The 24,332-nt window shown below is 43.2% G+C and overlaps 1 protein-coding gene across 1 annotated transcript in view; it reads left to right on the forward strand.

Moving 5' to 3' along the window:
* The first annotated feature begins 407 nt into the window (after window positions 1-407).
* The window catches only part of UBXN2B (UBX domain protein 2B), a 41,996-nt gene continuing 18,071 nt past the window's right edge, over window positions 408-24,332 (forward strand). The window contains exons 1-7 of the mRNA XM_032802193.2: window positions 408-622; window positions 3,759-3,862; window positions 6,038-6,109; window positions 8,744-8,909; window positions 9,260-9,346; window positions 12,901-13,010; window positions 19,488-19,625. Of these exons, the coding sequence (XP_032658084.1) occupies window positions 509-622; window positions 3,759-3,862; window positions 6,038-6,109; window positions 8,744-8,909; window positions 9,260-9,346; window positions 12,901-13,010; window positions 19,488-19,625 (791 nt within the window). The 5' untranslated portion in view covers window positions 408-508. The remainder of the gene's footprint in view (window positions 623-3,758; window positions 3,863-6,037; window positions 6,110-8,743; window positions 8,910-9,259; window positions 9,347-12,900; window positions 13,011-19,487; window positions 19,626-24,332) is intronic.

The raw sequence follows: 24,332 nt of genomic DNA on the forward strand, positions 1-24,332 counted from the left end.
TAGACTTATAGAAAGAGCCCTTCTAATAACGTTAAAATGTATTACCAGCACATGAAACCTTAAATCAGAGTGACTAAAAGAAGACTCGGCACACCACCTCTGAAAGGTGGCCGACCCCTGCTTTAAACCCTGTATATAATGGAAACCACTCCAAGCCAGGGGTGCAGCAGGACCCCCAGTTCCAGCACCTATGCATCTGGATGCACGCCTACAACAGGCAGCTGCTCAATCACACACAGCAGCAGACAGGGATGTGCAAACACACCGCTGCAGGCAGGGTGGTGAACGCACACACACAAACGGGAGCAGGTGCGCGCGCAATCACACAAGGTTCGAGCGCGGGCAGCCCACACACACATTGGGCGGGTCCAGCGAAGGGGGCGGGGCTATGGGGGCTGGTCCAGTCCTGCTCCTGCCGTTGCCATGGCAGCCTGGCTGCGGAAGTGCTCTGCGGCGCTTCCCTCCAGCCGCAGGTCCGCGGGGAGCGGCTCCCTCCGCGCTGCTGACGATGGCGGACGGCGGGGAAGCCGCGGGCCAGCAGGCAGAGGCGGCGGTTGGCGGGGCTCGGCGGGATAAAGGGCCCCGGGCTAATGCCCGGCCACCCTCGGCCCGGGACTTACAGGTGCGGAAGGGCCGGGGCGATATTTGGGAATGATGACCGACAGCCCAGTGGCGCCTCCCCGACAGGTGCCGTGTTGTCCGGTCCCGTCCCGGCGGCTGCGGCGCTCCGGGCTGCTGGGCGGGGGAGGCTGGCCTGGGCAAGGCCGGTTTGTGCGGTGAGAGGCAGGGTGTCTGTCCTTTCCATGCACACCCCTGGCATCCTGCCCCACGGGGTTGTAACGTGCCACATGGTGTGGAGTGATCCGCCAGGCGGAGGCAGGTGGCTGGCTTTGTGTCACACTCCTTCCCTCACAAGACCCACATTTTTCAGGACTTAATAGCCCTGCCTGATGAGGCTGCCAGCTCTTGTTTGCAAGGCCAGAATAAAGCTGCTTAATGCAAAACCCCTCTTGTACCAATGAGCCTGGCTTTCAAACACTAGAGCAGAGGTTCCCAAACTTGGTTCGTGGCTTGTTCTGGGTAAGCCCCCGGCAGGCTGCGAGACACTTGGTTTACCTGAGTGTCTGCAGGTATGGCTGCTCGCAGCTCTCAGTGGCCGCAGTTTGCCTGGGAACCCCTGTGCTAGAGCAAGGGGTCAGCAACCTCTGGCACGCGGCTCGCCAGGTGCGAACCCTGGCGGGCCAGGCCAGTTTGTTTACGTGCTGCGTTGGCAGGTTTGGCTGATCGCAGCTCCCACTGGCCGCAGTTCACCATCCCAGGTCAATGTGGGTGGCAAGAAGCCGCAGCCAGCACATCCCGCACTGCTTTCGGCAGCCCCCATTAGCCTGGGACAGCGAACCGCGGCCAATGGGAGCTGCGATCGGCCAAACCTGCCGATGCGGCAGGTAAACAAACTGGCCTGGCCCGCCAGGATGCTTACCCTGGCGTGTCACATGCCAGAGATTGCTGACCCCTGTACTAGAGCAATGGAGAGGTCCCTCAGCCTGCAGAGAGTTTGGTTTCCATTGTTAGCTTCCTGCAAAGAAATGCTATAAAATCTCAGCTGTAACCATTTGTTTATCAGCATTAATTTTCCCCACCAACTTGAAAACTATGAAATGCTTCCAAATATTCTTTAAAACCATGTCTATGCTTTCCCATGCTTGCAGCAGCATGTAGGGTATGTGTAGCCAGGGGTCCTGGTGCTGGGTGCGCCAACAACCCTGGCTTGAAGTGGTTTTCTTGGTATACAGCTTTGTTCAATGGCTTTCAGCACCCCTACTACAAAAATTGTTCCAATGCCACTGCGTGTAGCTACATGCCACACACTCACTGGTGTATAGCTACATCTGGCAGTGAAAGTCTCCAGCAGAGAGCTGCTGGCATGTAAAGATCTTGGGCATGTAAAGAGCTGTGTAGGGTATATAGGGCCTTCTGCTCTACTCAGCCATTCCCCATTGTCTACACTGCTGTTTTATACCCATGCTAATTGGGCATGCTGTGTCTACTCTATGCAATACCAGAGTGTAGACCTACCTTTAGCTATCTATTATTTAAGTAAAAGAAAGGTGAAACTGTAGGCAGTGTTACTGTTTTTGTTTAATTACACATAAGGCCAATACATTGCTGGCCAGTCCTGACCATTTTTCCTTTTTACTTACTAATATTAGGTTTGCACATTAATTATTGTTGATAAAGTCTATGAGTCTATTGAGACTAACATTTTTAACTGAAGCATACAGTAGTTACATTCATCTTCAGTTTTCCAGACTGTTGATGATCGGACTTGTAGTTAAGCAGGCTTTTTGAGTAGATGGTCTTTCATGGTGTTAAATTTATCTGAAATAAAAGTTCCCTTTTTAACTAGCACAAATCTGTAGAATGCATATTAGGTTTGAGATACTGGATGTCTTTTAAAAGTTCTATTGCAATCTCACTACTCTGTGTATGATTTTCTTAATAGCCTCAGTTCTTCAACTAGTTTACTTTCCTGGATAACGAGTGGCTCATCACAATACTTATTCCAGTATTAAATACTGTGATTCTAAAACAGTTTGTCTTGCAAAGGGCTCTCTTTATTCAAATGTTTGTTTGTAAGACAAACTATAGTAGAATTGTAGCCCTGCACCACCGTGTGGTGAAATGTTAATATCACTCCAGAGAAAAGCAGAATCAAATTTTAGAACTCTGTTTTGAGATGAAAATTTTAATATTTACAAACACTAAATACAACTTCATTAAAGGCAGTAGAAATCAAGCTACCAAAAATGTCATATTTGGTATCCCTTCGCATACTGTTCTTAAAGCTGAATCTGCCAGAGAAATGGCAGCATCTAGGGCAAGGATAGGCAACCTATGGCACGTGAGTTGATTTTCAGTGGCACTCACACTGCCCGGGTCCTAGCCACCGGTCCGGGGGGCTCTGCATTTTAATTTAATTTTAAATGAAGCTTCTTGAACATTTTAAAAATCTTATTTACTTTACATACAACAATAATTTAGTTATATATTATAGACTTATAGAAAGAGACCTTCCAAAATGTTAAAATGTATTACTGGCACGCGAGACCTTAAATGAGAGTGAATAAATGAAGACTCGACTCGGCTCAGCACTTCTGAAAGGTTGCTGACCCCTGATCTAGGGCTATCCATGGGAAAAGCCTTTCTAATACAGGTTATTATGCTTGGGTGTAAGCCTTTAAGCATTTGCTGAAGGCAGTGTTAAACACATGCTTAAGTGCTTTGCTGAATTGGGATCTTAATATTAGTACATTCTGTCATGGTTGTAAACATGTTATATAAGAACTGAAAAATATAAATTAAAAGCTATTACTGTTATGTTCTCTAACAACCTTATTGAAAGTAATGTGGCCTATTGTTTCACATAAATATAGAATATCTTTGTCTTAACCTTTTACAAGTAATGTGAATGCTTTCTGTGTATTCTGAACAGATGCTTCTGTATAAAAATCTTGTCATTCTTTGCTAGTGTAGCCTTATTACATACTTAATGAGGTAATTCAGACTTGTGTTTAATATGTAAATAAATACATGTGTATATATTTCAGAGTACAGGTATCCAGACAAATATTTATGAGTATCTAAATAATGTCACTCGTGTTTCTAAAACAATGCATACAGTGTTTATTCTCTTGTTCTTTGTATAGTTTGTATCTCTAGTCTTATAGATTTTCTAAAAAATCTGGTATTGTATGTAGTTGGCTTTGGCTGGGTTATATGAAGATGAAGTTAAAGGCAAGTTATCCCATTCTGACACACCACCAGCTACAGTGTTCGGTAACCCAAGAGTACCAGTTCAGAGGTAAGAAGTGCTTTGTACATTATGATTAGTAATTTATTTGACCTCTGTAATATCTGTTTCAGTTTACTAACCCTGCTTTTGTCACAACATTCAGAAATTTGATCTCAAAGAGGTATTATATTCCAATGCTTATTTAAAAAGCTATAACAACACAGGAGAGTAAAGTGGGGAACCCTATAATACTACGTCCACTCTGCTTCCTTAGGAAGTGTTTGTAGCATATGTTTATTTATCGAGTGGTCTTCATTCTGCAGCTGTTCCCAACCACTTTATGTTTCTGTTAGATGCTGGCAAAAGGCTTAAAGTTAAATGCAGAAGTAGTTATGTTGTCACACAGATTTGGACATATGACCTGTGTTCTTTTGGGGGAACAACTGTTAGGAGCAGGAGCAATTCAGATGGAAGACTATGCCTAAGTACCTTTTCAGGGTCAGGAAATCACAGTGCTCATGTCAACATGAGGACTATGATCCATGACCGTTAAGTCCTATCCAAAATTATCCCTGAGCAGCATCTGCAATAGGAGAATTGGCAAGTATCCTCTAAGATTCTTGATGGGAACAAAGAACTTGGGTGGACAACCTCTGTGTGGTAGAGGAATTGAATATATTTTTCTCTGTTTTTCTGGCATGTTTAGGTGCCTATGGCCAACAAGAGTTTGCTTTAAGTACTTAGGGTTCACATAACAGAATATATGGAGACTCATAATAGCACTCTGAAATAAACTTTAAAAAAATCTTGCCAAGTTTAAATTAATCAAATACAAAACAACTGAACAGTAAGATGTGTTTGTTTTTTTTTAAATCCAGTCTATATGTGGCAAGTGACTGGGACATGATGAACCAAACACAAGGCTCGTGTGTCTTTCTAAAAAGGCCCCATCCATACAGATGTGTCAATGTGAATCCTGTTTTTAAAAAATGAGTATATACCAGCGGACATCTCCATGACTGATGACAAACCTACAGTCCATTTGTGCATATGGATCTCTGGAAAGATGAAATTCAGCCCAAGGCTGGATACTTGGGGGACAATAATAATTGTTTCTGGTTGAGATCACCAATCTAGGATGGTTAACCATCTACAGATATCACTATTAAAAAGCTGCTTGCTAATACATACCACAGTTATTATACTTACTTCCTATTCCATGTAGGGAATAGGTTGGTACTGTATCCTGAATGCTTCAGAATGGTATATATTGGCAAACTCTAGCTCTTTATTGGCAATCATATACCATGACTCAGATGAATCTCTTTTAGAAAGAAAAGATGCCCTCTTAACACATTGTTAAATAATTCCTAATTTGGATAGATTGTAGTCTACATCAATTGTCAAAGTTCCATTGAAGTCAGTGGAGCTATGGCTGTTTGCACCAGTAGTGGACCTATCCCATGGATGTGAAGTTAGTGCAGTGGTTCTGATTCCTTATTTCAAAGTATCTTTTAAATTCATTCTAAATGTTTACTGTAAACCTTTGTAATGTTGGCTTTAAGAATATTTTTGAATTCATGTAATAAACAGAAAGAAATAGGGGAAACTACTGCTTGTAAGCTCTTTGGGAGCAATGTCTGTCTTTTTGGTCTATGTACAGCACCTATCACAATGGGGTCCGGGTTCATGACTGGGGCTCCTAGCACTTTGGTAATACAAATAAATAATAATAATGCTGCTTGGTCCCATTGCAGGTTCAAGTACTACAAAGCCAGTTTTCAAATTTAATTGAAGGTTAAGGGCCAGATTCTGCAACCCTTATTCACATTGAATGTTACCTACTGATGTTAGTGAGGCCTCTTGTGGAGTAAATTGTTATTCAGCATGCATAAGGGCACTGCTGTACGGCCCTAAATGAGCTCCCCTCCATTCTTTCCTTGCTACATGATGAATATTTGGAACTATTTACTGTGGCCAAAAGAACATATGTCGTTACAGTGTGTCAGCAACTTAGAATTATTTTATAAAATACTTAAACAGTTAGCCTGAATGGAGCCCATCAGGTCAGAACTTTTGAGAGACCTTATTTTCACTCTTTTTTTTTTTTAAAGTGTATTAAAAAACTAGCTATTTTACATAGTCATAAAGTGTGACGTTCTTGTTACAATGGATATACTATGCAGTGTATATATCAGTAATGTTTTTAATAAAACTGAATTTTTTTAAAATATTTGTTGGCAGTCTAAAAATTGACTCTTTCAGAAGCTTGAGAAAACCAGAAAGAAGCATGAGTGATGATAAAGAAAACCAAAGGTACTGTAAAAACAGAGGCTTATTTATCTATAACAATTATGAATAGAATATTAATCTAGATTTTATTTTTTTTCATTCATACATTTTTTCTTTCTTCATAATGGTGTTGATCTTAGTCTTTGCTCTAAGTGGTAACATAAGGGCTGTTGCGTGACTCATTAGAGGGAAATGGTGACATGGGGTATGGAGGATAGCCTTCCCTATTTAAAATAAAATGCTTTGTCCAATTTTCAAACTGTAAACTGAATCTTTAAGAATGGAAGCCTACAGTTCAGAATCTCTTTGTTTTTACATGTAATAGAAACCCCGGAGCAGCGGCGGGCTCAGCCTGCCACCACTCTGGGGTTCCTGCTGCTGGCCCCTGCCAGCTGGGGTCCCACTCAGCACCTGCTGCTGGCCTGGGGGAAGGAACCCCAGGTTGGCAGCGGGCAGAGACCCTGGCTGGCAGGAGCCGGCGACCAAACCCCAGAGCAGCGGCGGGCTGAGCCACTCAGCCCACCACCACACTGGGCTTTCCACCGGTCCCTCTCGGGTCCTGCTGCTGGCCTGGGTGAAGGAACCCCAGATGGTAGCGGGCTGAGACCCCAGCTGGCAGGAGCTAGCAGCCAAAGCCCCAGAGCATGGTGGGCTGAGACGCTCAGCCTGCCACCGCTCTGGGGTTCCTGCTGCTGGCACCTTGCCAGCCGGGGTCCCGCCGCCGGTCCCTCTCAGTGCCCGCTGCTGGCCTGGGTGAAGGAATCCCAGTCTGGCAGCAGGTTGAGACCCTGGCTCGTAGGAGCCAGCGGCCAAACCCCAAAGCAGGGGCGGGCAGAGATGCTTAGTCCACCACCGAAACCCCAGAGCTGGGCGGGCTGACCTGCTCAGCCTGCCGTCGCTCTGGGGTTCCAGCTGCTGGCCCCTTACCAGCCATGGTCCCCGCCGCAGCCCTACTCACCTTGCTTCTGGTTGGAGTTCCAGCACAAGCCCCCTGCCAGACAAGGTCCAGGCCTCCGGCCCTGCTCAGCCCTACCAGCAGCCAGTTTCACTCACCTCAGCTGCTGATCTAGGGTTCCAGCCAGTTAACAACTGATCACTCAGAAGCCTGTGTGTAACTTAAAAGTATCCAAATACGTGCCATCAGACACTGGAAAACTCAGCAAGGAAAAGCAAGGGCAAGGATCACGCTAAACTAATAAGATCTGCATTTTAATTTAATTTTAAATAAAGCTTCTGAAACATTTTGAAAACCTTGTTTACTTTACATATAACAATAGTTTGGTTATATATTATAGACTTATAGAGAGACCTTGTAAAAACCGTTAAAATGTATTAACGCACGCGAAGCCTTAAATTAGAATGTATACATGAAGACTCGGGACACCACTGCTGAAAGGTTGCCGACCCCTGGTTTATAGACATCAGTGTTGAGATAGCAGAATCAGTTTTATTCTACTGAGCAGCAGCAGATTGACTTGTTTTATCCTGAGTCAACTCACCTTGCCTCCTATACTTAAATAGTATACCCAAAGAGAATAGGAAGCATTCAGCATTTTATTAGCTGTTTAAAATCAAATCAAACAGAACATAAATCAGAGATGCTACAGCTTGGCAATATGTCATATCTAGCTATCTAAATTTGGATAGCGTCCATCACCATGGTGTCTAAGCATATATTAGCCCCTAGTACTTCTAGTCTCTTAATCTTACTTTCTGACATTTATATAACTTCTGATTACAGATAATAAAACTACTAAATAATATACTCTATGAAATGGATCTCATGCAAGGGCTAGAAATTAGTCTATTTTGAAAATAAACTAGATGTTTAGTACTGTTTGTTTTATCCAATGGTTTTCTCTGAAGTTATTGCAGACTCTAAAGTGCCTCAGAATATAAATTAATTTTTGTTAAAAAAAAAAAAAAGAAAAAAAAAAAGAACTAACATTGTTAAAAATGTGACCATAATTGCCCATTAAGCCTAAGATCTCACTTTGGTGCTATTTTTAGTTGTTGTACATCAATTCTACAAAGGCAGTGTTAATTGTGCATCTGATTTTCAAATGCATTTGCATTTCATCAGACCAGCCATAGTCTCGTGCACAGAACCTCCCAGTGGAGATTATTCTTTCCAGGAGCTGGTGGAATCCACACAAGATAAGGAATGTAAAGTCACAGCTATTTCAGGACTGTGTTCGCTATAAAATATGATCGTGGCTCCTAACCTCTAGGAACCTCTATACCTTTGTAGGTCCACTGTAACAATTCTTTTAGTAATGCTTCTTTGTGTATTGAGAAAACCAGAACTGGGTGGAATGCTTCTGTGATCAAAGTGAAGAGGTTTTGTGCCAGAATTTGGCACTATTTGTTTACTGAGCTTTTTTTATTGAAAAATGGGTGTCCATCAATTACTTCAGAAGGATTCAAGTATCAGAGGGGTAGCCGTGTTAGTCTGGATCTGTAAAAGCAGCAGAGAATCCTGTGGCACCTTATAGACTAACAGACGTTTTGGAGCGTGAGCAGCAAGCTGCGTCCGACGAAGTGGGTATTCACCCACGAAAGCTCACGCTCCAAAACGTCTGTTAGTCTATAAGGTGCCACAGGATTCTCTGCTGCTTTTTCAGAAGGATTGTCACTGATGAACATTATTGTTTAAAGATTTTACTCAGGTGACTCAGAATATAGCGGACTACAGATTGTTGGGCCTTCTAATAATAGGAATCCCAGTAAAATTGTTGGTGAACTTTTCAAAGAGGCGAAAGAACATGGGGCAGTTCCACTGGATGAAGCTACAAGAGCCTCAGGTGATTTTAGTAAAGCTAAAGTAAGTATAAAAAAGATAGTTTGGTAAAAACCAAATCAATTAGTTATTTTTGCATAAAGGGCTTATTGTCTTGTAAATTATATTACTAATACTTGCAAATATTCAATTTCCAATCCTAACATTTCATAGTACACTGACTGCTTAGCATGGTTATAATTTCTAACTCCCTGATTTGCTAATTAGAAGGCATATCAATTAGAACATTGTGTGTTTGTGTTAACTAAAGAAGCAGGCTTGTTCACATTTTAATTTATATCCTGCACCCCATTAAATATCTTTGTAAATTGTTTCATGTATCTATTCAGACTGTTTAAATTTTTTAATTAAATTTCTTTTAAATATTTTATCAGTCATTTTCAGGTGGTGGATACAGATTGGGTGACTCATCCCGGACACGCTCTGAATATATATATGGAGAAAATCAGAATGGGCAAGATGTAAGTAAAATGTTGAATAGCAGAAAATAGTGTTACATATCCTGCAATGTTTGAAGCCCAAGTTGTCAAGATAATGTTTTTATATAACAATAGTATTATTTATAATGAATAGCTATAGAGCCATGTAATGTACATTTTAAGAATAATTTCTTAAAGCCAAAGGGTCTACATGGACAAGAATACATAGATTATGAAGTACATAAGCTCTGCTGGTAGAGGAAAGAAGTGTCTGACGAAGACTGACTGGGTCCAGTGTTGTGAAAAGAAAGGATTGTATTACTGTGAGTGCTCTGTGGCTCTAATCTGAGTTGCAAAGTACTCCTTTGAAATTAAACGCTTAATTTTGTGAGGAGGTGCCTACCATATTTCAAGGCTCTGTAGGCATTAGTTGTGTTGATTCAGCCCTATTAAGCATCTCACAACAATTCATAACTTGCAATTTTGTGTGTTGTCTTTATTCCCTGTGAAATAGAAAACTGAGTGTCATTGATGATAAGGTACTGGAATTCTCACTAGCTAGATAAGATCCTTCTAAAGTTGATATTGTGTAGGAAGAAAATAAATATTGTATTTGACTAATTTTAAGTCCAATTTAGGGTGAAGAGAAAACAACCGAAATAGTTCTACTTTATAAAAGTTTCTTTATAAAAGTGGCATCACAGTATGCTTTGTTGTAGCTCAGTGATTTCTGTGTCAATTTATAGTTAGAAAGATGTATCTTTTCCTCTCAGCTTTGCATATTATTTGCCCAGTGAGAGTCAAACAGGATTCTTTCCATATCATGCATCATCACCAATAATAAATGTTCTGACATCCAAATTGGGCCCTCACCTACACCTTTGAAAGTGCTGGGCTTGTTTGACAAATTGAGTAGAACAGAAGAGTTGTTTCCTGATCGCCATTGTTTTCAGCAGACTCAGATAGGTGTGACTGATAGGAGCTTAATAAACAACTTCGTTGATGCACAAGATGGACAAAACATCAGCAGTAATTGAATCTTAGCTGAGGTTGATCGGCAGTCCTAACAGGAATAAAGAATAGTAAAGCTTACTTTTGCCACCAAAGAGAGCAGACATGACTCTGAATATACACAGGGAATAGAATTGTGAACTAAGATGATGCCATTTTTATATAGTCACTTCAGAGTAAAACTACACTACAATATCATCAGTAAAACTAAATTAACACTAAAGCATCTTTCTCTCTCTGGTGCCATTCAGGCTCCTGTGCTAGGTCATCTCTTTGTCCTTTGGGCTCAAGATAGCTGCATATGATTTCAGCTAACACCTCTAACAAATCTAATTCTCTGCCTCTAATTTTCATCCCTCTGTCCATCTCTTCAACTATGTTTGATATACTTATGTGAATGTCCTCCTGCCATTTCAAACTCATTTCCTCCAACCCTGAACTTTTCTCCTAATCTTTCTTCTTTTTCTTTTCTTCTCTAACACCATTGTCAACTCCACAACTCTCCCATATTTGTAACCTCGGTGTTATCTTTGACTTCTCCTGCTCTTTCCGCACCCTAACTAGTGTTAAGTTCTGTCATTTCTTCCTTTCTAAGGGCTTGTCTACACGGAAAATTAGTGTGTGGCAAACCAGTGTGTGAATGAACAGCATACTAGCCTGTTGCACACTAAGTCCCAGTGTGGATCCTGCTACATCATACCAACAGTTCTGTAGTGTGCTTTGACGTACTGCTGTTTGAAACAGGTTGTATTAAGCAACAGTAAATCAAAGCACACGACAGAACTTTTAGTAAACAGTAGCAGGGTCCTCATGGCCTGCTGCTGTGCAGTGGGCTAGTGCACTCTGCATTCACACTCTGCATTTCTGAACAAGTCCTGTGTTTGCAAGTGCTAAAAAAACAAAATTCAGCTATAGCCAGTGTTAAAACCCTTGTCTGTGCGTTTGTCATATTCATCTTCCTTCCTGCAACCACTTCCTCTGTGGTCTTCGGAATTCTCACCTCTATCTCCCTCCCATCTATTCAAAACACCATTGCTAATGTCTTCTTTATCTGCATCTACTCTGCTTTTATAATTGTCCCCTTCAGTCCTTTTGCTGGATTTTCTTACTGCATCAGGTTTCTCATCCTTGCCTTTAAGGTTCTGCATAATTTTGCCCTGTCCTTATCTCTACTTTTCTTTCTTCCTATGCTCTTGCATGCTCCTTTTCTGCGCTATAAATCATTTCTCTCTGCTCCTCCCTCATTCTCCTTTTCTTGCTGTATGCCTCATCATTTATGCTTTTCCCAAGCTTGGGAGAAATCTCTTGCTTCTTCTTGTAAATCCAGACTTCCACATATTTCTTCTGTTAACCCTGAATTGTTCTTACCAACTTTCCCTGGCAGTAAGTCACACTCTCTCACCCAGACATTTTCCTGAATGTTTTCCTCATCTGTTTTAGAATGCAAGCTCTTCTGGGCAGGAATGTCTTCTTTTATGTTTTGTAAAGGATTGCATAATTGTTTTTAGTCTTGTATAAATACTTAAGTAATCTCAGCTCCCTACCTGTCATTTCTCATTCAGTATTGAAAGGCTGACTCCTACCTCCGGTAAATCCATGAGCCTAGCCTCGATCACTCACTTGTCTGAAAATTTAACAAGTACCTTCATGCTTTCTCTCATGGTGTCATTTTCCCTGTAAACATCTGCAAAACAAACTCATTATTATATTTCAAATCCCTCTTTAAAAATCTCCTTTGCCTTGAGGCCTACAGAAAATATGACAATGGTTAGGCTGCTGGGTATGCTGAGAATACACATCATACATACCTATCTTGCTGATCAATATGTCTCATTGTTTCCTTGTACTCTCCAGTCAGTTTGTCTGTACCCATCTATTGTTTCTTAGATTGTAAGGTCTTGGGGGCAGGCAGGGTCTGTATTTTTGTTCTGTATTTGTACAGTGTCTGTCACAGTGGGGTCCTAGTCCATGACTTGGGGCTACTAGGTGTTACAATAAAAATAACAATGATAAAGCTAGTTATGGGAATTAGTAACTGTAACTCTTGCAGATTACTATTACTATTCTAATCGTTTGTGGAATAAAGCAAGTTTATGGGCGCTAAGTCAATTTTAAACAAAAACAGTATTCACTATTTTGAAAGCTTTTCATCACCTGTTAAGCCTAGCATACTATTGTTAGCATATATTTTCTGTGTGCCTTGTATTTTATCTGTTAGCTATGTCACTGATAAAAGTCAAGGCTTATTATAAAGTTCAAGGTTCCCAGTCTGTCTGAGATCTCAGTACCACTAAGTTTGTAATCTCAACTGTAGCAACAGTGCAAATGTTACTAGAAGTCAATATCACTTTGTCTGAGGGAATCTAAAAATGACAGTCCAAAATCTCTCACAAAAACTAATACAGTGTTTTTATTTCTTTTGCCTTCTATCTTATGTTTCTGCGTTTTGCTACAAACTATGTTTTGTTTTAGATTCAGTTCTCTAATCTTTGCCAATATGTACAAAGCTAACAAAAAAGATCAGCAGATAATTGCTTTAGGAATTTTTTCATTTAGTTTTTTCTTATACTTTCTTTGTTCAATAGGTTCAAATTTTGCTTAAACTGTGGAGGAATGGTTTCAGTTTAGATGATGGAGAGTTGAGAACTTACACAGACCCAACAAATGCTCAGTTTCTTGAGTCTGTTAAAAGAGGGTAAGTTATAATGGTGGTTATTTTGCTGACTTTATCAGAGCAATCAGGTGGAGAGAGGGAAATAGTAATAAAACAGTGATGAATATTAAAAAAGTGTCTAACCTTTCTGCAGTGTAGAGCAACTGAGTACTGAAGCATTAAATAATCCTTCTACCAGAAACAAAATTGATGTTACTGCTGAGATACAGACAGTGTACAGTAAGTCCTCGCTTAACGTAGTTATGTTCCTGAAAAATACTACTTTAAGCGAAATGATGTTAAGCGAATCCAATTTCCCCATAAGAATTAATGGAAACTGCGGGGGAAAATGGGGAGTAGGGGGGTTAGGTTCGGTTCCAGGGAAATTTTTTTGCCAGACAAAAGGCTATATAGATATATCTTTCTGTATATATCTATATCTATCAGGGATCAGCAACCTTTGGCACGCAGCCTGCCAGGGTAAGCACTGGCCTGGAGTAGAAAACCACGCCCAGTGGGAGCTGCGATCGGCCGAACCTGTGGATGTGGCAGGTAAACAAACCAATCCGGCCTGCCAGGGTAAGCTCCAGGGTAAGCACCCTGGCAGGCCGGATTGGTTTGTTTACCTGCCACGTCCACAGATTCAGCCGATCACAGCTCCCACTGGCCGTGGTTTGCCACTCCAGGCCAATGGGGACTGCGGGAAGCAGTGAGGGATGTGCTGGCTGCCGCTTCCCATCAGCAGGTAAACAAACAGTCCCGACGTGCCAGGGTGCTTACCCTGGCAAGCTGCATGCCAAAGGTTGCCGATCCCTGATAGATATAGATATCTATACACACACAGTATAAGTTTTAAACAAACAATTTAATACTTTACACAGCAATGATGATTGTGAAGCTTGGTTGGGGTGGTGAAGTCAGAGGCTAGAAAAGGGTGAGATATTTCCCAGGGAATGCCTTACTGCGAAATGATGATGAACTAGCACTCTGCTGAGCCCTCTATGGTTAACACATTGTTCTTCATGTAGCCTCACAGTCTCCAAGGCTACATCTTCACTATCCGCCATATCGGCGGGTAGCAATCGATTGCTCGGGGATCGATATATCGTGTCTCATCTAGACGCAATATATCGATCCCCGAACGCGCTTATATCGATTCCGGAACTCCTCCAACTTGAATGGAGTTGCGGAATCAACAGGGGGAGCCGCGGACATCGATCCCGCGCCGTGAGGACGGTGAGTAATTCGATCTTAGATACTTCGACTTCAGCTACATTATTCACGTAGCTGAAGTTGCGTATCTAAGATCGATTTTTTTCCCCCGTAGTGTAGACCAGCCCCAAGGCAGCACAAATGGAGGGAGGGGAGACAGCATGGCAGAGAGAGAGAGAAACACACATGGTGTGTGTTTCTGAGAGAGAGAGAGAGACGGACGCACATTGCCCCTTTAAGTACACTGACCCCGCTCCAAGTACATTGCCTTTTTAAGTAGATCAGCAAGTTGAGGCAGCAGCTGCTGCCAGCAAGCTCCCTCCGTCCCCACCTGCTCTGGAGATAAGGTACAGGAGAGTAGGGGGACAGACACCCTGACATTAGCACCCCTCTTCCCCACCCCGCTTTGCACAGCAAACAGGAGGCTCCTGGGAGCAGCTCCAAAGCAGAGGGCAGGAGCAGCACAGGGCAGTGTGGGGAGGGACAGCAGAACTGCCCAGCAATTGATAGCCTGCCTGGCGGCTGCCACACAAAGAACTTAGGGGAGCAGGTAGCTGATGGGGGGCTGCTGGTTCACCCTGGTTTCAAGCCCCTACCAGCTCGCTCCAACAGGCTGCTCTTTCTGCAAGCAGTGGCCGAAGCAGGCGTCTGCCAAACAACGTTATAAGGGACCATTGTGCAACTTTAAACTAGCATGTTCTCTAATTGATCAGCAACATAACAATGAAACAACATTAACGAGGATGACTTTAAGTGAGGAGTTACTGTATATTGTCATAGGGACCTCTTTGCAATGGATCAAAAGGCATTTATGCCTCCTGGAATTTTATAAGGATTGATATCGTACGCTTTCTTAATTTCCTGCTATCCTGAAAACTTTTTTTGTGATGGGAGAAGGACTGCACTATGGGACTATTCCATAAACTGACTATTTATTATGCAGTAGCTGCACTGGGGACACCTCTGAAGCCTAAATGTTAGCGAGCATTATCTGCATATATACACACCCATTGCCACTCCATGCAAAGTATTTGTGTGCAAATATGCTCAGATAATCTACATAAGGGGTGTGCTTTTAGTTCCTGCTGTGCAGAATACAGGTGCACATCTGTGCTTTTTACAGTCAGAAGAAAATATCTGAAGTTTTATTATTAAAATATGATATTCACCATATTTTTATGATGGTTAAATACTATAAAAGCAAATTGTACATTAATTCAATCTCTTAGGGCTTATATACATAGCACTGGCAAAATGTGCCAGAGAGTGGAATTTATAAAATGCTCTAACTACTCCTTGGAAACCTACTGATTCGCTCTAAAAGGTGCCTAATTCTCATCGGACTATGATAATGTGAACTACATCTCTACCCCGATACAACTTGGTCCTCGAGAGACAAAAACATCTCACCATGGTATAGGTGAGACCACGTTATATTGAACTTGCTTTGGCCCTCCCTGCCCCTTGTTCCCTGCCTGACCCCTCCAGAGACTCCCATCCCTAATCACCCTCAGGGCCCCACCCCCTACCCAACCCCCCCCTGTTCCCTGACTGCTTCGACCCCTATCCTTGCACCCGACAGGCACTCTCTGGCAGCGGCGGGAAGCAGAGCAGCCCGGCCCCAGCCCACTCCACTCCGCTACCTCCCAGCCACGACGCTCTGCTTCCCGCTGTCAGGAAGTGCGGGGAGGTTGGGGAAAGAACGCCCCGCCGCACTCACCTGCAGCGGGAAGTGGAGCGATGCGGCCCCAGCCTGCTCCACTTTCCATGCCCTGGCCTCAGCCTTGTCGCTGGAGGTGGGGCAGAGGGGCGGAGTGGGGAAAGGTCCTGCACTCACTTGTGGCAAGAGGAGGAGCACTGTGGCTGGGAGCTGGCAGAGTGGAGCTGGCTGCGGCCAGGCTGCTCCACTTCCTGCCACCAGTGAGTGCGGGGGGGTTGGGGAAAGGATGCCCTCCACACTCACCTGCAGCGGGAAGTGGAGTGACGTGGCCCCTGCCTGCCCCGCTCTGCAAACTCCCAGCTGTGGCGCTCCGATTCCCATCACAGGTGAGTATGAGGGCCATCCTTTCCCCAACCACCCCACACTCACCTGTGGTGGGAAGCGGAGTGCCACGCCTGGGAGGTGGCAGAGTGGAACGGGCTGGGGCCGGGCTGCTCCACTTCCACTGCTACCGGTGAGTGTAGGGGGGATCCCTTCCTCCAAACCTCCTCCCTCGAGTGACATGGCTGTGGCTGTGGCGAGGAAAGCAGAATGGGCTGCTCCCGGCCCCCTGCTAATCCTCAGGGCCCCCAAAAGTGCCCCCCCCACAGCTCCTGCCTCCCAGACATTGGAGGGGGAGCCCCTGAGAGCCTGCAAGACCCTCTGCCCCTTATCCAACCCCTCAGCCCCGGCCTGACCAGGCACCCTTAACACGCTGCTCAGAGCAGCATGTCAGAGCTTTACCACATTATATGCGAACCCACGTTATATCGAGGTAGAGGTGTAATTTCCTTTTAGAGCATGCCAGCAGAGTTTACATGGAGCAGTTAGAGTGCAGCATGTTAGAGCACTCTACAAGTCACACACCCTATGATATGTAGTCAAATGCTAAGATTGGGTCTCCACCTGGCCTGTGCCACAAATAACATAATACTTCAGTATGATGGCCATCTCCAGCAGTAGGCTTAGAAGTGCCAACTGAGATTCAAAATAATTTACGGCTTATTCACTGCAACAAATGCCTCCTTCTTTTTGAATATTCATATTATGCCAGGCTGAGCAAAACAGGTGTGGTTATTCCTTAACATGAATAATATTTTAATTAGGACTGTCAAGCGATTAAAAAAATTGTGTGATTTAATAGCACTGTTAAACAATAATAGAATACCATTTATTTAAATATTTTAGATACACCGCTACCTCGATATAACACCACCCGATATAACATGAATTTGGATATAACACGGTAAAGCAGTGCTCCGGGGGGTGGGGTGGGGGGGCAGTGCTGTGCACTCCGGTGGATCAAAGCAAGTTCAATATAACACGGTTTCATCTAAAACGCGGTAAGATTTTTTGGCTCCCAAGGATAGCGTTATATCGAGGCAGAGGTGAATTTATACATTTTCAAATATATTGATTGCAATTACAACACAATATAAAGTGTACAGAGCTCACTTTATATTTTTGATTACAAGTATTTGCACTGTAAAAAAAACAAAAGAAATAGTATTTCTTAATTCACCTAATACAAGTACTGTAGTACAATCTCTTTATCATAAAAGATGAACTTACAAAAGTAGAATTATGTACAAAAAAACTGCATTCAGAAATAAAACTGTGTAAAATTTTAAAGCCTACAGGTCCTCTCAGTCCTTCTTCTTGTTCAGCCAATTGATAAGACAAACAAGTGTATTTACATTTACAGAGAGTAATGCTGCCCTCTTATTTACATCACCAGAAAGTGAGAATAGGCATTTGCATGGCTCTTTTGTAGCTAGCATTGCAAAGTATTTATGTGCCAGATTCGCTAAAGATTCATATGTCCCTTCATGCTTCAACCACCATTGCAGGGGACATGTGTCCATGCTGATGATGGATTCTGCTCGATAACAAGCCAAAGCAGTTTTTATGTCTGTTATTGTATATGTATATATTAGATTGCATCCCTTTTCCCTCCACCCTTTAGACACTGATTGTTATCTGAGATTGTAAGATCTTCAGGGTAGAGGTTGTGTCTTTGTATGTATTTGTACAGCAACTAGCACAGTGGGGCGATGTTACTAATGGAGGACCCTGGGTGCTACTGCAATATAATAATCAGTTGATTATTTCTCAAGGCGTTTTTCCTCACTTGAATTGGATTATGATTCCTGTTAACGACTATGATTGACAGGCAAAAAAAATGTATTGTATTAGAGTGGGGGGGGACCTCCAGCCCATACTTGATTTAATCCAGCCTGCAGCAAGTCTCCAACCCGAACCTCAGTGCCCTCTCCTCCCACACCCTGCAGCTCCTGGTCGGAGGGGTGATCAGGGAAGCTCCATATGCTGCCTCCAGCACCAGCTTCACAGCTCCCATTGGCCGGGAACCACAGCCAATGGGAGCTGTGGGCGCAGCACCTGCAGGCATGGACAGCATGCACCGCACAGAGCCCCCATCTGCCCCTCCGCCTAGGGACCGCACATGCCGGCCACTTCCGGGAGCAGTGTGGGGCTAGGGCAGGCAGGAAGCCTGCCTTAGCCCTGCTGCACAGCCAACCTTGAGCTGCCTCAGGTAAGTGCCACGTGGCCAGAGCCCGCACCCCAAGCCCCCTGCCACACCTTAACTCCCTCCCAGACTCTGCATCACAATCCCCAGGTCTCAACTCCCTCTCGTATCCAAACTCTCTCTCCCAGATCCTGCACCCCAACCCGTACCCCAGTTTGAAACCCCCCTTCCTGCACCCTGACTCCCTCCCCCAGGTCAAAACTGCCTCCCACACCCTAATTCCCTCTCAGGCCCCCAACTCCCTTCTCCTGCCCTGAGCTCCCTCCTGCACCCCAAACTCCTCATCCCCAGCCCCACTCCAGAGTCTGCATCCCCAGCTGGAACCTTCACTCCCTTCTGCACCCCAACCCCCTGTTCCAGGCTGTACCCTGAACCCCTCATTTCTGGCCCTATCCCGGAGCCTAGGGGAAGCCCAGAGGCCTCACCTCCCACTGTGGGGCTGTGTGTGGCCCACAACTGATTTTTTTTTTTCCTTGTAGGTCTGTGGCCCCTCAAAGAAAAAAGGTTCCCCACCCTTGCATTAGAGATTACTTGAGAAAACCTTAAAAATGTTTGATTTAATGAAGAATTATAATATTATAATTCCAGCAACTATTTTTAGACATTATTTCTAAATTCTGTTCCTCTTGATTATTTTTTAAATTCTCAAACAAAATATTAAAAATATCTATGTATGGGCAATATTCCATCTCACTTTTTTTAAAACACAGAACTCCCCAGTAACTTCATCTACTTGAACATCATTTGCAAAATGTAGCTATTAAGATTATACACTCATTCATTGTATTAGTGCACCCTAGATTTCAACTTGTGACTTAATAATGAACTACATGAATTATATATCCATTAGTCTTTATTTTTAACTCCAGCTCTATAAAAAGTAGGTGCAATTGGATTCCTCTGCATTTTGATACAGATAGGGCACTAGTTTCCACTCTTTATTAAAATATTGTTTAGGCTCTTGTAGGATCCATACTGAAATGTTTTACTGTACTGTAATTGGGAATTTCTACTGTGTACTTTAAGGAGACAGCTAAAATGATTTATTTTTATATTTAAGAGAGATTCCTTTGGAACTTCAACGGTTGGTGCATGGTGGCCAAGTTAACTTAGATATGGAAGACCACCAAGAACAAGAATATGTAAAGCCTAGATTGAAATTCAAAGCTTTCAGTGGAGAAGGACAAAAGCTTGGAAGGTAAAAATAAATTTAACAAATTAATGTTCTCTTCTGTCATGCACATGTGAAATTTGCAATTAAAGAGAAGCATAGGGCTCAGGATGACTGCAAAAATACATTTTATTTTTCTATTTTCTATATTTGTTTTCTATGATGCTATTTTAAATAGAGCTTTCAGACACTGATTTTAATTGAGTTATGGGAGACTTCTGGAGAAGGTAACTCAGTGCACTTTCCACTTAACAGCAGTTAGTACCAGAAGTGTTTACTGATCAGTCTTGGTCAGAGAATGTAGTGAATGAAAACCAATACTTTATGCACAAGTCAAATACATCAAAACTTAAGAGTTAGAAGATCGTAGAATTAAGCTTGCCTTTGCAATGTAATTCTGTCCCATTGTGCGTATGCCTTATTTTACAGTTTTCAAGGCTGCAGAGAGTGTTTTGGGGGTCTGAAACTGATGTCCCCATCCAGATAAAAAAACACTACCATGGAAATGAAAGAGTTTAAGAAGAGGAGAGAGGGTGGGGGTAGGGGTCAGCGAGGCCCCAGGCCTGTGTGGTTGCTGCCTTCCCCACAGGCAGGGATGCTCTTCTCTGCACATAGCCTGGTCTTGCCTCTCTCTGAACTCTAGCCCTGCCACTAGCGGGAGTAGTATCCCTGACCTTACTCCTTCCTTTGGGCTCTCAGCATGGTAGGGCGCCTGAAGCCTGCATGATGATGCCAACAATGGTGACTGTGGGTTCTGGGCCTGGCTGAGATGGTCAATTCGCTCCCTGCTTATTGATGGGAAGCATCACACCTGAGCGGCATTGCAATCCCGTTCACTATGTTGCAACTCCTCTTCACTCAAATTTGACTCGGCCGTCTCTTTGTCATTTTGTGGGCCCCCTCAAACAGGGGCCCTAGGACAAACTGCCTCTTCCCCCCTTCCCATCTATGGCAGCCCTCCTTAATTACATGATCACATACTCATTTTTTTTTGTTTGGGGGGGGATGTTCATGGGAACAGCAGAAGTTGCATCCTTGAAACCAGGGTGATACCCCTCCCAAATTTCAAATCCCTGCTTCAAAACATGGAGTTGCCATAGTTAACGTTTGTTTTTTGTTCTTTTTTTGTTTTTTTGTTTTTTAACACTGGCAAAACAACATATTTTACTCTTATCTTTATTCTCAGATGTGGCTCAACCATTTTTGCTAAAAGTTTACAAAAAATTCAGCCTGAAGTGGACACCCAGCATGGAACATATCACCCTGAATGCTTAACATTTGGCTAAGTTATAGGCAACTAAAAACAGGATCTTACAATGGATAGGGTGACCATATTTCCCAAAGGAAAAACAGGACATTACCTGGGGCTTGCCTGAGCCCTGCTGCCTGGGGTTGACAGCCGGAGCCTCTCTTCCCCTCTCCCATGTGGGGTTTGCCCTAACCTTTCCCTCCCAGGGCAGGGCTGACAGACCTAGCCCCACCACCCAGGGCTGGGGCTGAAGTCTGAGCCCTGCTGCCCAGGTCTGACATAGCGAGCCTTCCACCACCACTCCACACCCCCCATCCTCTCCCCCAGCCCCATGTGGGGCTCACCCAAGCCTTTTCCCCCTCTCCACAGCACAGGCCTGACAACCCTAGCCCCACCACCCAGGGCTGGGGCTGACAGCCCAAGGTCTGACGTCTGATGTCGTCACTTCCCCTCTCCCCGCCCCCCCCAAAAAACAAGAAAACAACTTTTCCTCTGCTTTGGCAAAACTGCATTTGTCCCATTAGCTTTCGTGACAAATGCACGTCTTTGCCACAAATGTCAGGACATGCTGGACAGGCTTAAAAAGGGGACTGTCCCAGCCAAAACTGGAACGTTTTGGGGCAACGTTAACAAAGAGTGGTGCTACCAATTCTGCCTATAATCACTGGGAAAAAATGTAAGCAGTATGTTAAGATTATTCAGATTTAAACTTGCTGTTTTATTACTGTTTCTAGAGTACAATGAAGTGGAATTTGACATTCATAGTGGAATGTCATTCTAATCTGCCAGATCAGTTTACCTAGACACTTGATAAATTAATTTATACATAGACTTGTCCTTCTGTTATTAAGGAAATGTAGCTGATTAAAAGTAATGGATTTATTGCCATGCAGATTAAAGCCCTTCTTTTATTGTTTGAATGGGTGGAATGGTGAGAGCCGCAGTATAGGATTCCGCGTGCCACCTTGCCACTATGCCTCAGCCCTGATCTGGAAGGACCACAGTTTGTACATTTAAAACAAAAAGAACGAGGAGTACTTGTGGTACCTTAGAGACTAACATATTTATTAGAGCATAAGCTTTCATGGGCTAAAATCCACTTCATCAGGTGCATGCAGTGGAAAATACAGTAGGAAGATAGAGAGAGAGAGAGAGAACATGGAAAAAATGGGGGTGTCATGCCAACTCTAACGAGACTAATCAATTAAGATGGGCTGTTATAAGCTGGAGAAAAAAAACTTTTGTAGTGATAATCAGGATGGCTCATTTCAAACAGTTGACAAGAAGGTGTGAGTAACAGTAAGGGGAAAATTAGCATGGGGAAAGAGTTTTTAATTTGTGTAATGACCCATCTACGCCCGGTCTTTGTTCAGGCCTAATTTAATGGTGTCCAGTTTGCAAATTAATTCCAGTTCTGCAGTTTCTTGTTGGAGTCTGTTTTTGAAGTTTTTTTGTTGAAGAATTTGCCACTTTTAGGTCTGTAATTGAGTATCCAGGGAGGCTGAAGTGTTCTCCAGCTGGTTTTTGAATGTTATATTTCTTGATGTCTGATTTGTATCCATTTATTCTTTTACGTAGAGACTGTCTGGTTTGGCCAATGTACATGGCAGAGGGGCACTGTTGGCACGTGATGGCATATATCACATTGGTAGATGTGCAGGTGAACGAGCCCCTGATGGTGTGGCTGATGTGATTAGGTCCTATGATGATGTCCCTTGAATAGATATGTGGACAGAGTTGGCAACGGGCTCTGTTGCAAGGATAGGTTCCTGGGTTAGTGTTTTTGTTGTGTGGTTGGTAGTGAGTATTTGCTTTAGGTTGGGGGCTGTCTATAAGCGAGGACTGGCCCGTCTCCCAAAATCTGTGAGAGTGAGGGATCGTCCTTCAGGATAGGTTGTAGATCCTTGATGATGCACTGGAGAGGTTTTAGTTGGGGGCTGTAGGTGACAGCTAGTGGCATTCTGCTACTTTCTTTGTTGGGCCTGTCTTGTAATAGGTGACTTCTGGGTATTCTTCCTGCTCTGTCAATCTGTTTCTTCACTTCAGCAGGTGGGTACTGTAGTTTTAAGAACGCTTGATAGAGATCTTGTAGGTGTTTATTTGTCTCTGTCTGAAGGATTGGAGCAGATGCAGTTGTATCTTAGAGCTTGGCTGTGGACAATGGATCGTGTGATGTGGTCTGGATGAAAGCTGGAGGCATGTAGGTAAGTATAGTGGTCAGTAGGTTTGTGGTATAGGGTGGTGTTTATGTGACCATAGCTTATGAGCACTATAGTGTCCAGGAAGTGGATTTCTTGTGTGGACTGGTCCAGGCTGAGGTTGATGGTGGGATGGAAAGTGTTGAAATCAGGGTGGAATTTCTCAAGGGCTTCTTTTTCATGAGTCCAGATGATGAAGATGTCATCAGTGTAGTGCAAGTAGAGATGAGGTGTTAGGGGACGAGAGCTGAGGAAACATTGTTCTAAGTCAGCCATAAAAATGTTTGGCATACTGTGGGGCCATGTGGATACTCATAGCAGTGCCACTGACTTGAAAGTATACATTGTCCCCAAATGTGAAATAATTGTGGGTGAGGACAAGTCCTTCACACTTAAGTCTTGATCATTGTTAATTCCTTGCTGTCTCACGTGAGACTGCCAAAAACTTTGCCTTCTTTGTTGTAGATTTTAAGGAAGGCACCAGTTCAATAGGAATTTGACGGAGACCATTAATTCATTCAACTTTATAGCTGTTAGTACTTGGTCTGTATTTGATCCAATGATCAGTATAAATAGCAAACTTTATATTCCATTACTAATTCCCTGAGCCATCCAACCTCCATCCTTCTCTATTACTTTCTGCTTTTAGTCTGATATTTCTCTATCACTTTTCATAGTCTGACACTTGACCAAGTTCCTGATGGGATTTCTTTATGGCAGCAATTAAAGCATCTATTGGCTGAAATGCCAGTGTCAGAAATATTGTGATATAATGTATGAACTGGTAACACCTTTGATTATAAGACTCCCAGCTACACTATTGACAGGTGTAGTTTCCTTAAACAGGAGAGAGAGTCATTTGAGAGTCCCACTTGATTTATTTGATACAAAATGAATATGAACAATAAATTGCATGATTTTAAAACCTGAATTCCAATGAAATCCTGGTGAGAGCTTCAAATGCTGCCACAAAAAGCTGAAGTACTTAGATAATAATAGTTGTTGAAACATAAGCAGTAATGTTAAAGCAGCTGACATGTGCCTTTGGATTGCTTAGTCTGGTATCTGGGGGCAAGAATATGTGGATGATAAAATTCTAAACAGTTACATAGTAGTGCAACTACAAAATATGTTCTAGTGACTGAGCTTCTGAGATGTGACAGTCAGCTTTCATCCCTAATCAGACTTGAGATATTATACCTTTTTAGACAAGGCTCTAAAACCTGTTCAAGGTAACTCAGCAAGAGTAAGCAGCAACAAATATACTTGTAACATTCTGTCATCAAG

This window comes from Chelonoidis abingdonii, chromosome 2 (genome assembly GCF_003597395.2).
Source record: "Chelonoidis abingdonii isolate Lonesome George chromosome 2, CheloAbing_2.0, whole genome shotgun sequence".
Taxonomy (NCBI): domain Eukaryota; kingdom Metazoa; phylum Chordata; order Testudines; family Testudinidae; genus Chelonoidis; species Chelonoidis abingdonii.